Source organism: Theropithecus gelada, chromosome 16, assembly GCF_003255815.1.
Source record: "Theropithecus gelada isolate Dixy chromosome 16, Tgel_1.0, whole genome shotgun sequence".
NCBI lineage: Eukaryota > Metazoa > Chordata > Mammalia > Primates > Cercopithecidae > Theropithecus > Theropithecus gelada.
The window spans coordinates 13,514,375-13,531,511 of record NC_037684.1 but is presented as its reverse complement, the minus strand read 5'-3'; the positions used below and the strand labels follow the sequence as shown (position 1 = coordinate 13,531,511).

Sequence of the window (17,137 nt, the reverse complement as noted above, 5' to 3'; positions counted from 1 at the left end):
AAAAAAAAAAAAAAAAAAAAAAAAGAATTATACTCCACTGATTAAAGGAACAGTAGATAAAGTTCAGGTCTCCTAGCCGCTTTGTCTTTTTTTTTTTTTTTTTTAATTTTTGAGATGAAGTCTCACTGTTTCCCAGGCTGAAGTGCAGTGGCAAGATCTCGACTCACTGCAATCTCTGCCTCCCTGGGTTCAAGTGGTTCTCCTGCTTCAGCCTCCCGAGTAACTGGGATTACACGTGTGTGCCACCACACCCAGCTAATTTTTGTATTTTTAGTAGAGACGGAATTTCACCATGTTGGCCAGGCTGGGCTCAAACGATCTGCCTGTCTTGCCCTCCCAAAGTGCTGGGATTACAGGCCTCTTTTTTTTTTTTTTTTTTTTTTGAGATGGAGTCTTGCTCTGTCACCCAGGCTGGAGTGCAGTGGTGTGGTCTTGGCTCAGTGCAACCTGCGTCTTCTGGGTTCAAGCGATTCTCATGTCTCAGCCTCCTGTGTAGCTGGGATTACAGGCGCACACTACCACACTCAGCTAATTTTTTTTGTATTTTTAGTAGAGATGAGGTTTTGCCAAGTTGGCCAGGTTGGTCTCAAACTCCTTAGGTGATCCGCCCACCTCAGCCTCCCAAAGTGCTGGGATTACAGGTGTGAGCCACTGCGCCTGGCCCTCTTTGTCTTTTAAAGATAAAGACCATGAGACTGTTTTAGGTTATTGCTTTTACTTACAAATATTCTTGGAAGTATTGGCAATTTAGATTTTAAAAATTTACTGTTCAGTAGCTAAGTAAGCACACAGCTTTCGTAATCATTTCTGTAGCATACGTACCCTAAAATGAATCAAATTACAATTTCTCTGTATAGTAGGTTATTCTTGCTTGAGTCTCTTCTGTCTGTGTCTCTCTCTCTTTTTTTTTTTTTTTTTTAAAGAAATGGGTCTCACCCTGTTGCCCAGGCTGGAGTGCAGTGGTTATTCACAGACTCAAAGTGCACTGCATGCTTCAACTCTTGGCCTCAAGTATCCTCCCACCCTCAGCCTCTTGGGTAGCTGGGACTACAGGTGCTCACCACCACACCCAGCTCTTCCTTAATAAATGTTTTCCTTAGCATGGTATTTTTAGTTAATAATTCTTAGAATTCTTTTTAAAGATTTGCCTCCCTACCAAGACATGCATTAGTCGTCTAAGGTTGCCTGAAAAACATGTAAAAAGCTTGTAATATTGAAAAATACATGGTAATTCTAGCTGGTTGACTATCAGTTTTTCATTTAAGTTTTTAGCATTTGGTCTTGCTTTTAGATTCTCATGTCCCTTATTATAGTTAAGAGAGAAAAATGCTTTGAAAATTGGTTTCTGCCTGTGTTGTATGTCAGTACATATAATAAGCATAATGGACATATTCTCAGAATTATTAAATATTAGTGATTTTCTAAGACAAAAATACTGTTTAGAAATTATCTTTTATGTCTTTACATACTTTGTAACTCATCCTCAGTTATATAGAAAAATTGTGTCAGAAAAGAGGACATTCAAAAGAAAGAAAAGCACAAATATGGCTATATGTGCATTCCCATGCAGAAGAAAATTTGTAGCATATGATTGTTTACATTAAAAAGTTTCTTTGAGAAAAGTAAATGCATGGAGGCTTAAAACTATGAGGAAAAAACCCAAATCTTAATGTTTCAACTAGTATCAAAAATCATATTTGATGTTTATAACAGGATATTAGAGTCACACTCTTGATTTGATCTTTTCGCTGAGTCAGTGTAATGGCACCATGTATTTGTTTCATTTTCCAACCCTGCTGGTCCTGAGTTGCCTATATTCTCTCTAAATTATGCTTGCAAGCCAGTAAGCTCTTTTCTGTATTCATCTCTTTTAGTACTTTATCTAGTATAGCTCTTCAAAACCAATTTACATTTTGACTTGATCTGTTCTTTAAGTTCGTTAGGTACATTTTCTGCCTTGCAGATTATTTCTGGCAATGATTCCACAAAGTGTTTCTCCATTATATAGCATAGGTCATCATTTCCCAGTCTCTCATAAGTAGCTTCCTCATCATTTCTCTAGTGTCCTAGATTACTCCCCACCTACCATCTAGTCCCAGAGCAGAAGCCACATGTTTCAGGTTTTTGTTTTGGCAGCACCTCACTTTTGGTACTAATTTCTGTATTGGTTATTTTACTGTAATGAAACCATCCCCAAAACTTAGTGACTTAAAAATAGCAGTTATGTATTCTCATTCGTGTAACTGGAGGTCAACTTGAGGTGGTGGAGGTGGGGAGTGGTTAGCCAGTTGATGCCATACTTTATGCTTTAAACTACAGATTAGGTAGAGATCTATTCCGTATTGTTTCTCATTCTCCTTTGGCCAGTGGGCCAGTCTGGTCATATACTCTTATTTATTTATTTATTTATTTATTTTTTCTTTGAGATAGGGTCTTGCTCTGTTGTCCAGGCCAGAGTGCAGTGGTGCGATTATAGCTCACTGCAGCTTCATACTCCTGGGCTCAAACAATTCTCCTGCCTCAGCTTCTTGAGTGTCTGGGACTATAGATGTGTGCCACCATGGCTTGCTGTTTTTTTAATTTTTTGTAGAGACAGGCTCTTGTTATGTTGCCAAGCTGGCCTTGAACTCTGTACCTCAAGTGATCCTCTCAACTCTGCCTCTCCAGTAGCTGGGATTACAGTTTTGAGCTACCACACCTGGCTTTCAGTTTTTCCCTTTAAATAAGCAATAGCAATGGTTCGTTCCTGAGTGGATAGTTCTCAAAGTTATTATTAACAGTCTCTTATCTTGATTTTGTGGTTATTTTAGATATATGCCCTTTTTACTAAAGCAAATGTCTTTAGTCTTCATAATTCTTCAACCAATAATTATTCCAATAAGATTAACTTTTTTTTTTTTTTTTTAAAGATGGAGTCTCACTCTCTCCCAGGCTGGAGTGCAGTGGCGTGATCTCGGCTCACTGCAACCTCCGCCTCCCGAGTTCAGGCAATTCTCCTGCCTCAGCCTTCCGAGTAGCTGGAACTATAGGTGCATGCCACCACACCCAGCTAATTTTTGTATTTTTCAGTAGAGACGGGGTTTCACCATATGGCACGGAGTAGTGTCGAACTCCTGACCTCGTGATCTGCCTGCCTTGGCGTCCCAAAGTGCTGGGATTACAGGAATGAGCCACTGCGCCTGGCCAAGATTAACATTTTAATCAGAGTTAGAAACAAGCTTTTTTTTTTTTTTCTTCTATTATAAACTGTTGGTTAAATGCAATGTGGTATCTTGGATTGGATCCTGGAACACAGAAAGTACATAAGTAGAAAATCCAAATAAAGACTGGAGTTTGGTTAATAGTAGTGTATCATTGTTAATTGCTTGTTTGACAAATGTAGCATGATTATCTAAGATGTTCATTAACATTAGGGGAAATTGGGTGAAGGGTATATGGGAACTCCCTATGCTGTCTTTGCAACTTTTCTGTAAATTTAAAATTATTTCTTAATAAAACTTTATTAAATAAAAATAAAAATTATTGACGTGAGGAAATGTATAGTAATGACTGATTAATATATAGAATTTATAGTTTATAAAAATTAAACTTTAATATAATTCAAACAGAACAGAATGGTATTATAAATTAAAAAACCTTAAGGATTCCTGCTCATGTATCCAAGTCCCTTCCCCAGAAGTAACCAGGTTGGTTTTTTTTTTTTTTTAAACTTTGTTTTACTTCTGGTGGTTACTGTCATAATTCCAGAGATTTTTATACTGTCTCTGGGCCTTGATTTATCAACTTTCAACAATGTCACTGCTCTTTCTTTCTTTCTCTCTTTCTTTTTCTTTCTTTCTTTTTCTTTCCTTCCTTCCTTCCTTCCTTCCTTTCCTTCTTTCTTTCTTTCTTCGTTTCCTTTCCTTTTTCCTTTCCTTTTTCCTTTTCCTTTTCCTTTTCCCCTTCCCTCTTCCCTCTTCCCTCTTCCCCCTTTCCTTTCCTTTCCTTTCCTTTCCTTTCCTTTCCTTTCCTTTCCTTTCCTTTCCTTTCCTTTCCTTTCCTTTCCTTTCCTTTTTCCTTTTTCCTTTCTTTTTTCCTTTCCTTTTTCCTTTCCTTTCCTTTCCACAGAGTCTTGCTCTGTTGCCCAGGCTGGGAATGCAGTGGCACAATCTTGGCTCACTTCAATTTCTGCCTCCCGGGTTCAAGCAATCTCTTGCCTCAGCCTCCTGAGTAGCTGGGACTACAGGTGCCTGCCACCACGCCTGGCTAATTTTTGTGTATTTAGTAGAGGCAGGGTTTCGCCATGTTGGCCAGGCTGGTTTCAAACTCCTGACCTCAAGTTATTCTCCCGCCTCAGCCTCCCAAAGTGCTGGGATTACAGGAATGAGCCACCATTCCCAGCCATTGTCACTGCTTTCTTAACAAGAACAGTAAGTTTTTTTGTTGTTGTTGGTTTTTTTTTTTTTTAGTTAAGTTTTTCTGTCAGTTATATTAATTTTTGTTTTATTTTTATTTACTTATTTATTTATTTATTTATTTTGAGACAGAGTCTTACTCTGTCACCCATGCTGGAATGCAGTGGTGCGATCTTAGCTCACTGCAGCCTCCACATCCTGGATTCAAGCGCCTCAGCCTCCCAAGTAGCTGGGATTACAGGCACCTGCCACCGCGCTTGGCTAATTTTTTGTATTTTTAGGGAGATGGAGGTTTCACCATTTTGGCCTTGCTGGTCTCGAACTCTTGGCCTCAAGTGATCCACCCACCTTCCAAGTGCTGGAATTATAGATGTGAGCCACTGTGCCCAGCCTAAAAAAATTGTATTTCTATTAAAAGCATTTTTTAGACTAGTCACATGCAGTAGTGGAAAGGGGAAAGAGTAGAACAAGTTCTGTCTGCACTAACTGAACAGTCAATTGAGGTAACTCACTACCTTCAGACTAGCCTCTGTCAGTTACATTTGTAACTTGAATAACATGCTTAAATTTGTATTTCTTGTTCTATCAAGTTTAGACATTTTGTATCGACTCCATATGTATAAGATATAGAAATTCTTAGCTCTGTATTGCTTTTCACCTCTTTTCGACCATCTATTTTCCCACTTCTGTTAACTCTAGCATTACTTTTACTGTAATTTTAATTCACTATGTTCTGCTTAACCAGAAGAAATTCAAGAGGGCTTATACATATATAAAACAGATTTTGAGTTGATTAATCATCATAGTTTAAAAAACTGGTTTTTAAAGATGAATTATTAAGATAAATGTGTGGAGAAGGAAGAAGAAGAGTTTATTCTTCTTAGTGTACAATCTTATCCTCTTATGGGCAATTTGACCCTTCTAAATTTTATCTTGGTGTCCTTGGAAACTTTTATTTTCCAAACTGTATACTCAGCCATACCCGAATTTCGTTAAGGTGTACTATTTTGCATATATTCTTGGTTCTAGGATGCCTTCAACTGTAAGTCCCATTGTTGCTTTAAAGTAATGTTATTGGTTGGGAGGGGATTGCATTAAATGATTATTAGCCCCATTGAAAATTAACAAAGTGAGAAACATATTTGTATTTAGTTTCTTATATAGAGGGGAAAATAGGCAAAAATAAAAATTGAGTCACCATTAATTCTTTTGTCCGCCTTTATTTTCTTTATCCAAAGAAAACTTTTTTTCTTAAAGAAAAAAAAAAAAAAGAGCTGGGTACAGTGGCCCATGCCTGTAGTCTCAGCTGCTTTGGAGGCTGAGGTTAGAGGATCCCTTGAGCCCAGGAGTTACGAGCCAGCCTGGGCAATGCAGTGAGACCCTCTCTCTTTCTTTAAAAAAGAAAAAGAAAAAAATTGACCCTACTATTTTGGTAGCCTATCCCTTTCCAATAAACCTACTCTTCTACTTTAACTTATTGTTGTGGCTATATAATAATTCTATGTGTGAATGTACCTAACTCATTTAACTGGTTCCTCTATTTGCAGCCTTTTCTACTATAAACAGTGTTGTAAAGAACTTTTCTTACAGCTAAGGCTTTGCTCATATCCATGATTTTTTTCCTTCTGGTGAAGTAGAATTTCTGGGCAAAATAGAGTATGAATTTTTGCATACTTCCTAATAAAGAAAAGCAAGTTAACATTTTTGGCCACTAGCCATCACTAAGATATAACTTTTTCTTGTTTTTTAGTGAACACTTGTCCTGCTCCTTCACCTTTTTCTTGCATGGAGACAGCAATGTTTGTACCAGTGTGGAAATTAACCAACATCAACCTGTATACCTTCTCAGTGAAGAGCATATCACCCTTGCTCAACAGTCTAATAGCCCATTTCAAGGTAGATTATTTTATTAGGTATTTGATCTTTTATTGAAAGATCCTTATTGAACTTCATAATTTTACATTTGGGGATTGATGGAATTCCCCCTGATCTTTAGCCTAATGATGATTTTGATGTCATTTACTTTCTTCTCCCCCATTAGAGTGTTGCTACATTTTTAAATACAGGTATTACCAATAATTCTTGACTGTGAATGGTGAAGTAGTTTAAAGTGTTCTTTTAGATAGCATATTGGATTTATATGTGTTAACGTTTTCAAGGTTATCTTGTGCGTCAGGTCATATAAGCCATGTTTTGTTTGTTGTTTGTTTTTGTTTTTCGACATGGAGTTTCGCTCTGTTGCCCAGGCTGGAGTGCAGTGGCATGATCTCGGTTCACTGCAACCTCCACTTCCCGGTTTCAAGCAATTCTGCCTCAGCCTCCTGAGTAGCTGGGATTGCAGGCGCGAGCCACCACGCTTGGCTAATGTTTGTATTTCTTAAGTGGAACTCGGTTTCATTGTGTTGGCCAGGCTGGTCTTGAACGCCTGACCTCAAGTGATCCACCTGCCTCGGCCTCCCAAAGTGCTGGGATTATAGGTGTGAGCCACCTTGCCTGGCCAAAGCCATGTGTAACATAGCTACAAACGGACTTTTGATACTATTTATACTATGAAAACAGTTGAATTCTAGAAGAAATATTTTATAAGCTTGCTGAATTGCTTTTAAGGCTTGGCAGTGTGTTCTTATTTTAACTTTAAACCTAATATTTGCTTTTTAAAGTTTACATGGCAGTACATTATAAATATTTAGATTTATATATCTATATTGTTTTTCCTCAGATAGCTTTTTCTTTTTTTTTTTTTTTTGAGACAGAGTCTCGCTCTGTCACCCAGGCTGGAGTGCAGTGGCCGGATCTCAGCTCACTGCAAGCTCCACCTCCCGGGTTCACGCCATGCTCCTGCCTCAGCCTCCCGAGTAGCTGGGACTACAGGCGCCCGCCACCTCGCCCGGCTAAGTTTTTGTATTTTTAGTAGAGACGGGGTTTCACCGTGTTAGCCAGGATGGTCTCGATCTCCTGACCTCGTGATCCGCCCGTCTCGGCCTCCCAAAGTGCTGGGATTACAGGCTTGAGCCACCGCGCCCGGCCAGATAGCTTTTTCTTAGAATGCTTTTTCTCAGTGGGAGTCAAAGTAAATTGAAGGATACACAAATATTCCCAGCTTCTGTTAAAATTCTTAAGAGTTTGGGCAGACAATTTTTTTTCTTTTTTCTTTCTTTTTTTGAGATGAAGTCTCCCTCTGTTGCCCAGGCTAGAGTGCAGTGGTGCCATCTTGGCTCACTGCAGCCTCTGCCTCCCCAGTTCAAGCAATTCTCCTGCCTCAGCCTCCTGAGTAGCTGGGATTGCAAGCGTGTGCCACTGCACCCAGCTAATTTTTTTTTGTATTTCATTAGAGACAGGGTTTCACCACGTTGACCAGGCTGGTCTTGAACTCCTGACCTCAGGTGATCCGCCCGCCTCAGCCTCCCAAAATGCTGGGATTACAGGCGTGAACCACTGCGCCCAGCCTGGGCAGACAAATTTTTAACAGTTTATATAATAAACTCAGTGTTGTACTTTATCTTCACAATAACGAAGTATAATAAATTGATTTTTCTCTGGAATGGTTATTATTGGTTTCCTTTTCTTTTTTATAACTGCACGATCACTTGCCACATTGTTCACTGTGTTCTTATTTGGTAAAACAGTCTTTAGTTACTTATTTGATGTCTGCTTTGGGTTTCTAGTTATCTTATGCCCATTTGGACTAAATGGCACTCTCACAGGACAGGCATTCAAGATGTCTGATTCAGCTACAAAAAAATTAATTGGTGAATGGAAACAGTTCTATCCTATCTCATGTTGCTTGAAGGAGATGTCTGAAGAAAAGCAGGAAGATATGGATTGGGAAGATGATTCTTTAGCTGCAGTAGAAGTTCTTGTTGGTATGTATGCTGAGTATTATTCCTAAGGGGAAAACGCATGATTGTATGTATTAGTTATATTTTGCTCAATAACAAGTCTAATAACTCAGTGGCTTTCAACACCAAAGATTTATTTCTTATTTCTTGCCCACATTACTTAAGGGCTGCATCTTAGCTGTGGCTTGGCTCCATGTATCTGCTCATTCTGTAACCTAGGTTAAATGAGTATCCCAGTAGCTAGGACATACTGTTCTTATGAGAACAGAAGAATAATAGGGACTGAACCAAACCATGTAAGTGTACTCAAAGCTTCTGCTGGGATACAGTATATGTTGCATCTGCTCACATTGCATTAGACAAAACTAGTTAAATGGCCAAGCCAAAGTCATTTGGGCAGGGAAATAGATTCTGTCTAGAGAGAAGCATGCTTAGAATGGGACAGTTAATTGTGAATTAATTAATATTTGAAGGCTGAAAAGTTGACAGGCTGTGTTATGTGATGTTTTAATGTTTCGTAAAACTATCACTTCCAATAACTTAAGAGACAGAAAATGTAACTAAAGAATTTGTGACTTTGCATGCTCTGCCTGCCCAAAGGGTCAGATTGGTTTTTTTTTTATTATTTTTTTATTTTTTGAGACGGAGTCTCACTCTGTTGCCCAGGTTGGAGTGCAGTAGCGCGGTCTTGGCTCACTGAAACCTCCTCCGCCTCCCAGGTTCAAGTGCTTCTCCTGCCTCAGCCTTGCTAGTAGCTGGGATTACAGGTGCACGCCACCATGCCCAGCTAATTTTTGTAATTTTAGTAGAGATGGAGTTTTGCCATGTTGGCCAGGCTGGTCTCAAGTTCCTGACCTCAAGGGATCCACCTACCTTGGCCTCCCAGAGTGCTGGGATTACTGGCATGAGCCACTGCGCCCAGCGCAAAAGGGTCAGATTTTTTCAGATTGGCTATATTCTCTATGTCCTCTCATTCAGGGACCCAGGTTAACAAAGTACTGGTATCTGGAACATGTTAATCTCGTAGTAGAAGACAGAAGTGAGAGAAGCTGCCTGACCCTACAAGCACATTTAAAGCTCTGTTAGGATGTGGCTTATATCACATGCTTACATTCCAGAGCAAGTCACATAGCCTGACAATGGAGTGAAGACATATACTCTACCTCAGAGAGGCATGAGAGGAGGCATGGAGAAAATATAATCTAGCAGATAATTGGAATTAGAATCTACCGTATTGTATTTAAGGGAATCTAATGGTAATGTTATACATGAAGATCACATCATTTCATCTTTTATTTATTTATTTTTTTTGAGATGGAATCTCGCTTTGTCGCTCCCCAGGCTGGAGTGCAATGGTGCGATCTCTGCTCACTGCAACCTCTACCTCCTGGGCTCAAGCAGTTCTCCTGCCTCACCCTCCCTAGTAGCTGGGATTACAGGTGCCCGCCACCATGCCCAGCTAAATTTTGTATTTTTAGTAGAGATGGGGTTTAGCCATGTTGGCCAGACCTCAAATGACCCACCCACCTCAGCCTTCCAGAGTGCCAGGATTACAGGTGTGAGCCACCGCTCCTGGCCTTTTTTTTTTTTTTCAATAAAAAGATTACCAGTGTTCACTTTTAATAAACACATTACCAGAGCAGTTGTGACAAAAACGGAAACAAAACACACACATTTTTTAGGCTTTTAAAATAGAGGCATATAGAAAAGTAAATAGAAAATGGTTTGTAATTCTAGTGTCCAGATTACCTTTGTTAAACTTAAAAAATAAAATTGAAAAAGTAATACACATTAAGTTGGTCAGAGATGCAAACAAAGATTTAAAAAACGCATTTCTAGAAATCTAAAAAATTAAAAGGAAAGCTGCCTTTTTCCAGATCTCTCTCAGCAAAGGTAGCCACCACTGGCAGCTTATTGTGGTTTATTATGGTTTCTTCTAAAAAAGAAAAGAAAAACTTATGCCAAAGAAGCTTATATTTATAAAAATGTATTTTTATTTGTACAGATGTGATACCTACTTTTCCATTATAGTACTTTTGAGTGTGACTGATTCACTAGTCACAGAGGTAATTGGTTTTCTTGTCCCATTTTTTTTCCTTTCAGCTGGTGTCCGAATGATCTACCCAGCATGCTTTGTTCTAGTCCCTCAGTCAGACATTCCTACTCCTAGCCCTGTGGGATCTACTCACTGTTCATCTTCTTGCTTGGGTGTCCACCAAGTGCCTGCTTCCACAAGAGATCCTGCTATGTCTTCGGTTACGCTTACACCACCTACATCTCCTGAGGAAGTCCAAACAGGTATAGTAGTAATTTGTCTCATCAGCTCTGGTAATCTGTTACTTTGTGTACAGTAAGTACTTAAGAAATAATTTATTTTGAAATAGTTTCAAACTTCTTGAGAAGTTACAAGCATAGTACAAGTAATTTCCTTAGCCAGATTTCCAAACTGTTGTTATTTACTCCTTCACCCTCTCTGTATATATGTACATTCATTATCATTGGTCTTTTTCTGAACCATTTGAGAACAAGCTACAGATGTGATGTCCCATCACTCCTGTGTACTCAGTGTATTTCCCAAAATTAAGGACACTCTCCTATACAACTGTTACTCAGTCCTCTTAGTCAGAAAATCAGTGTTGATACACTGCCATCCAGTTTGCATTCCCTGTTTTAGATATTTTGCTTTCTGTATTTAAAAGTAGCCTGCTTTTATTTTTAAAGATCTGTGTGTTTATAATTAAAATTTACTCCAACAGAGCAGCCCATTGCTGTGTTCTAATTCTTAGCACTTAAGTCCTACAAAAATAAACCCAAGCTTTTATAGTAACTGTCAATACAGAACTAAAGCATTTTAGCTATTAAAAAGGGTTTAGTTACCAAGGTGCTTATTTTCAGCAAAATGCCCTGTCACTCAGAAGGACATATGCGTATGCTAAAGTTCTGACCCATCGATTGATGCAACAGGTTTATATCCCTGCCCTCCCTCCATCTACCTTTAAAACAAAACACAGAAGAACTTTTTACAATGGAGGATAAACATACAGAAACACAGAAGAGCTTTTTACAATGGAGGGGAAATATGCTCATGCTCAGCTGACCTTACAAAAAAGACTGTCTGATTTCCAACTAAATGAGAACACCAAAGTGTTTGGCTAGAGTCCAGCAGTCATTGACTGACCCAGGTCAGAGGCTGGGAGGGACAGAAGGGCCAGAGTGCTGCCGCTGTAGGGGCTCATTCTGGGCTCCATACCCCACCTTGATGTGGAAGTCAGGCTCTGTGCAGCAGCTCCATGGCTGGTGTCCAGGGACCCTTCACACTACTCCTGAGTCCTTCCAGTCTACCCACCTCTGGACAGCCCCCAACCTTGATGATGTCACTGGGCATCAGGGTAGTCTGGTTTGCTTATACAGCATGATCCATGGGACACCTCCTTCCTCGCCCTCAGCCCACCTCCCTCCACACACCACCCTGTGCTGGCCCTGCCTGGCTCCTGAGAACCCCGCTCTTGGCACTGAGAGTGCTAGGTTACAGAGATGTACTTGACTGCCACATTTGCCTAATGAGATCTGGTTCCAAAAAGTAGCATGCTTTTTGTCTCAAAATACAAATAATTTTACCAGATAGCTGGAGCAGCTTGTATCGCAAATTAATAAAAAACCCAAATAATGTTACTTTAAACCTACCTTTATTCTCCTACAGCCTGTTTTTTTGTTTTGTTTTCAGTTGATCCTCAGTCTGCCCAGAAGTGGGTCAAATTTTCTTCAGTATCTGATGGCTTCAACTCCGATAGTACTAGCCACCATGGTGGGAAAATACCCAGAAAATTAGCAAATCATGTGGTGGATAGAGTTTGGCAAGAATGCAATATGAACAGAGCACAGAACAAGTGTGTATTTTCATTTATAAGTTCAAAAATTGCATGTTGATAATTACTTATAATTAGAAGATATCTAAAGTATAAACCGTCATTTATTTGATTTTTCTTTAACTCATAACGTTGATCTTTAAAATTAATTTTAATGCTACATTGAGGTTTAATGGAAAATTTTATGAATTCTAAAGAATTTTGTAACTTTAAATCTTAGGAGGAAGTATTCTGCTTCATCAGGTGGTCTGTGCGAAGAAGTGACAGCTGCTAAAGTGGCATCCTGGGACTTTGTTGAAGCCACACAAAGAACAAATTGCAGTTGTTTGAGGTAGATTATTTCCTGATCAATTGATGCCTATGTGTGATAGTTTCTTATGCCACTGAAGGCTTATGCCCACTTCATTTGAGATAGCTTACATGAACATGATATTAGGATTTTTTTCAAAAGAAAATTCAGGAAAAAGATTTCAGGAATTTGAAGCTGATTATAGAAATACATGTAGATATAATCCTTCAGTTCATTCACTGTTACCAGAGGCGGACTCTGAAAGTTTTGTTTCCTAGTGGCTAAATAAAATACTATTTTATATGGGGCTATGGTATATGTAGCATCTATAAGATATAAAAGGCATATAAGTCTCTTGAGAAAAGCATTCCTTCCTCAATGGCACTGCCTGAGAAATTTCTCCCAAAAGTTCTTTCTTTTTTAAAAAATAAAGAGACAGGGTCTTGGTTTGTTGCCCAGGCTGGAGTAATCATGGCTCTCTGCAGCCTCAAACTCCTGGCCTCAGGCGATCCTCCTGCCCCAGCCTCCCAAATAGATAGGATTACAGGCTTGTGCCACCACATCTGGCTAATTAAAAGAAAAAAAAAATTTGTGGAGAGGGGATCTTGGTATATTGTCCAGACTGGTTTCGAACTCCTAGCCTCAAAACAATCCTCCCCTTGGTTTTCCAAAGTGCTGGGATTACAGGTGTGAGCCACCATACCTGGCCTACAGTCTTTTTTTTTTTTTTTGAGACGGAGTCTTGCTCTCTCTGCTGGGCTGGAGTGCAGTGACGCGATCTCAGCTCACTGCAAGCTCCACCTCCCAGGTTCACACCATTCTCCTGCCTCAGCCTCCATAAAGTAGGAGTAGTTGGGACTACAGGCACACGCCACCATGCCCAGCTAATTTTTTTTTATTATTATTATTAATGTATTTTTAGTAGAGGCAGGGTTTCACTGTGTCAGCCAGGATGGTCTGGATCTCCTGACCTCATGATACAATCTTTTTTTTAATAGCAAATACAGCGTTGGGTTTTGAAGAGTACATTCTTTTCTTTTCTTTTTTTTTTTAAAGCTTTTATTTTTGGTTCAGGGTTACGTGTGCAGGTTTGTGAAATAGGTAAACTCATGTCACAGGGATTTGCTGTGTAGATTATTTTGTCACTCAGATACTAAGCCTAGTACCCAGTAGTTACTTTTTCTGCTCCTGTCCCTCCTCCCAGCCTCTACCCTGAAGTAGACCCCAGTGTCTGTTGGACCCTTCTTGCTGTCCATGAGTTATCATCATTTAGCTACCACTTATAGGTGAGAACAGGCAGTAGTTGGCTTTCTGTTCCTGTGCTAAGGATGATGACCTCCAGCTTCATCCATGTTCCTGCAGATGACATGATCTCGTTTTTTTTTATGGCTTCACAGTATTCCATGGTGTGTACGTACCACGTTTTCTTTATCCAGTCTGTCATTGATGGGCACTTACGTTGATTCTGCATCTTTGCTGTTGTGAATAGTGCTGCAGTGAACATTTGTGTATATGTGTCTTTGTGGTAGAATGAGTTATATTCCCCGGTTATATAACCAGTAATGGGATTGCTGGGTCAGATGGTAGTTGTAGCTCTTTGAGGAATCACCACACTGCTTTCCACAATGGTTGAACTGTTTTCACTCCCACCAACAGTGTATAAATGTTCCCTTCTCAGTCTCGCCAGCGTCTGTTACTTTTTGACTTTTTAATAATAGCCATTCTGACTGGTGTGAGATGTTATCTCATTATGGTTTTGATTTGCATTTCTCTAATGATCAGTGATGTTGAGCTTTTTTACATATGCATGTTGGCTGCACATATGTCTTCTTTTGAAAAGTGTTCATGTCCTTTGCCCACTTTTTAATAGGATTATTTTTTCTTATAAATTTAAGTTTTTTTAGATACTGGATATTAGACATTTGTCAGCACAGTTTGCAAAACTTTTCTCCTGTTATGTAGGTTATCTGTTTAGTCTGTTGATAATTTCTGTTGCTGTGCAACTGCTCTTTAGTTTAATTAGATCCCATTTGTCAATTTTTGCTTTTGTTGTGATTGCTTTTGCCATCTTTGTCATGAAATTTTTGCCCATTTCTGTGTCCAGAATGGTATTGTCTGGGTTGTCTTCCAGGGTTTTTACAGTTTTGGGTTTTACATTTAAGTCTTTAATTCATCTTGAGTTGATGTTTGTGTATTGTGTAAGGAAGTGGTTTGGTTTCAGTCATCTGCATATGACTAGCCAGTTATACCAGCACCATTTATTGAATAGGGAGTCCTTTGCTCATTGCTTGTTTTTGTGAGTTTTGTCAAAGATCAGATGGTTGTGGCAGTGCATCCTTGTTTCTGGGCTCTCTATTCTGTTTCATTGGTCTGTGTGTCTGTTTTAGTATCAGTACCATGCTGTTTTGGTAACTGTAGTCCTGTAGTACCATTTAAGCAAGGTAACATGATGCCTCCAGCATTCTTCTTTTTGCTTAGGATTGCCTTGGCTATTTGGGCTGTTTTTGGATTTCATACAAATTTTAAAATAGTTTTTCCTAGTTCTGTGAAGAATGTCATTGGTAGCTTAATAACATTGAATCCAAATTGCTTTGGGCAGTATGGCCATTTTAAGGATATTGATTCTTTCTATCCATGAGCATGGAATGTTTTTCTGTTTTTTTGCATCATTTCTGGTTTCTTTGAGCAGTGTTTTGTAATTCTCATTGTAGAGCTCTTTAACCCCTCTGATTAACTGTATTCCCAGTTACTTTACTCTTTTTGTGGCAGATGTGAATGGGATTGCATTTCTGATTTGGCTCTCAGCTTGGTTGTTGTTGGTATATAGGGATGCTAGTGATTTTTGTACAGTGATTTTGTATCCTGAAATTTTACTGAAGTTGTCTATCAGTTGAAGGAGCTTTTGGGCTGAGACTGGGGTTTTCCAGGTTTAGAATCATGTTGTCTGTCAACAGGGATAGTTTCGCTTCCTTTCTTTCTATTTGAATGCCCTTTATTTTTTTCTCCCTGATTCTTCTGGCCAGGACTTCCACTACTATTATGAATAGGAGTGAGAGGGGGCATTCTTATCTTGTGCCACTTTTCAAGGGAAATGCTTCCAGCTACAATCTTTTTTTTTAAATGGTAAATACAGTGCTGGGTTTTGTGGAGTTATTTCTGATAACATTCTTTGGGCAGCTATAAGTGAAATGTTGAAGTAAGATTCAGAAAATAGGATTCTATAAGGGAAAAACTTAAAAGGGAGCAAAACTGTCAAAGCATGACAAAACCATCAAGCTTTCCAGTGGACTATATTGGTTGAATGATTAGTAGAAGAATAGATGAATGTGGAATTCTTTAGAAATGTATTTAGTTTATATATTAAGGCCTTATGATAAGATTTGGTTATGAGAAGTTTTAAAATTATGTTGCCTAGAGTTTATGATTTTATCCTGCAGATTAAACATAGATCATAGGCTTTTGCAGTCAAGTAAACAATGATGGTCTTGACATCCCTAGTCAGAACTTGTGATGGAATAGATGGTCACCTGTCTTTCTCATGGAAGTGAACCAAAGAAATGGAGTGCCTGCAGGTTAGGGCCAAGGTTTTTCTACATTTGCGCTGTTGGTTTGAATGTATAATAACAGAGTCTCTCAAATGTGCTGTTATGTTTTTGCATAAATTGAATATTCTTATATTGCATAAGAATTCTTACTTTGCATTTATTGAATAATTCTCTTTGGATTAAAGAATATGTAATTTTTTAAAGTCTGGCAACTTTGTTGAAAATTTACCTCTGTTAGAGAGATTGGAATAAAAACAAAGATATATTTAGCTATTGTTTAGCAGTTTAAAATAGCTAAAAAACCACACCTAAACTTGAACATAATTTGTATAAGAATGAGGGTCAGCAAAGGGTAATGAATTGGCCATGTTTGGCCCACTGCCTATTTTGTATGGCCTGTAAGCTGAAAATGATTTTTTTTTTATTTGTTTGAGACGATGTCTCGCAGACGGGAGTGCAGTGGCGCGATCTGAGCTCACTGCACCCTCGCCTCCCGGGTTCAAGCAGTTCTCCTGCCTCAGCCTCCCGAATAGCCAGGACTACAGGCACGGGCCACCACGCCTGGCTAATTTTTTGTATTTTTTAGTGGAGACGGGGTTTCACTATGTTGGCCCATCTGGTCTCAAACTGCTGACCTCAGGTGATCCATCTGCCTTGGCCTCCCAAAGTATTGGGATTACAGGTTTAAGCCACCATGCCTGGGCCAACTGAAAATGATTTTTACATTTTTTAAAAGTTGAAAAAAATAAAGAATGTTTTGTGGTATGGGAAGGTTGTGTGAAATTCAGATTTCAGTACTGATAAATGGATTTATTAGAACACAGCCACGTTCATTTATTTACATATTGTCTGTGGTCGCTTTTGCCCCACAGTGGCAGAGTTGAGTAGTTGTGACACAGACTGGCCCCCAGGGGATAAAATATTTACTCTCTGGTTCCCTACAGAAAAAGTTTGCTAATCCCTGGTCTAAGACCAAAAGAATGCTTAAATGAAATTAGGCTTTTCCAGAACTACCATTCGACCGAGCAATCCTATTACTGGATATATATACCCAGAGGAATATAAAGCATTCTGTCGTAAAGACACCTGCATGGGAATGTTCATTGCAGCACTGTTCACAATAGCAAAGACGTGGAATCAACCTAAGTGCTCATCAGTGACAGATTGGATAAATAAAATGTGCATGTACACCATGGAATGCCGT

The 17,137-nt window shown here is 39.1% G+C and overlaps 1 protein-coding gene across 1 annotated transcript in view; it reads left to right on the top strand.

Annotated features, from left to right (window-relative positions):
- Positions 1-17,137, top strand: part of MED13 (mediator complex subunit 13) — a 123,846-nt gene that overhangs the window by 26,845 nt on the left and 79,864 nt on the right. Inside the window, exons 4-8 of the mRNA XM_025362300.1 lie at positions 6,145-6,290; positions 8,060-8,257; positions 10,337-10,531; positions 11,958-12,120; positions 12,320-12,430. Of these exons, the coding sequence (XP_025218085.1) occupies positions 6,145-6,290; positions 8,060-8,257; positions 10,337-10,531; positions 11,958-12,120; positions 12,320-12,430 (813 nt within the window). The remainder of the gene's footprint in view (positions 1-6,144; positions 6,291-8,059; positions 8,258-10,336; positions 10,532-11,957; positions 12,121-12,319; positions 12,431-17,137) is intronic.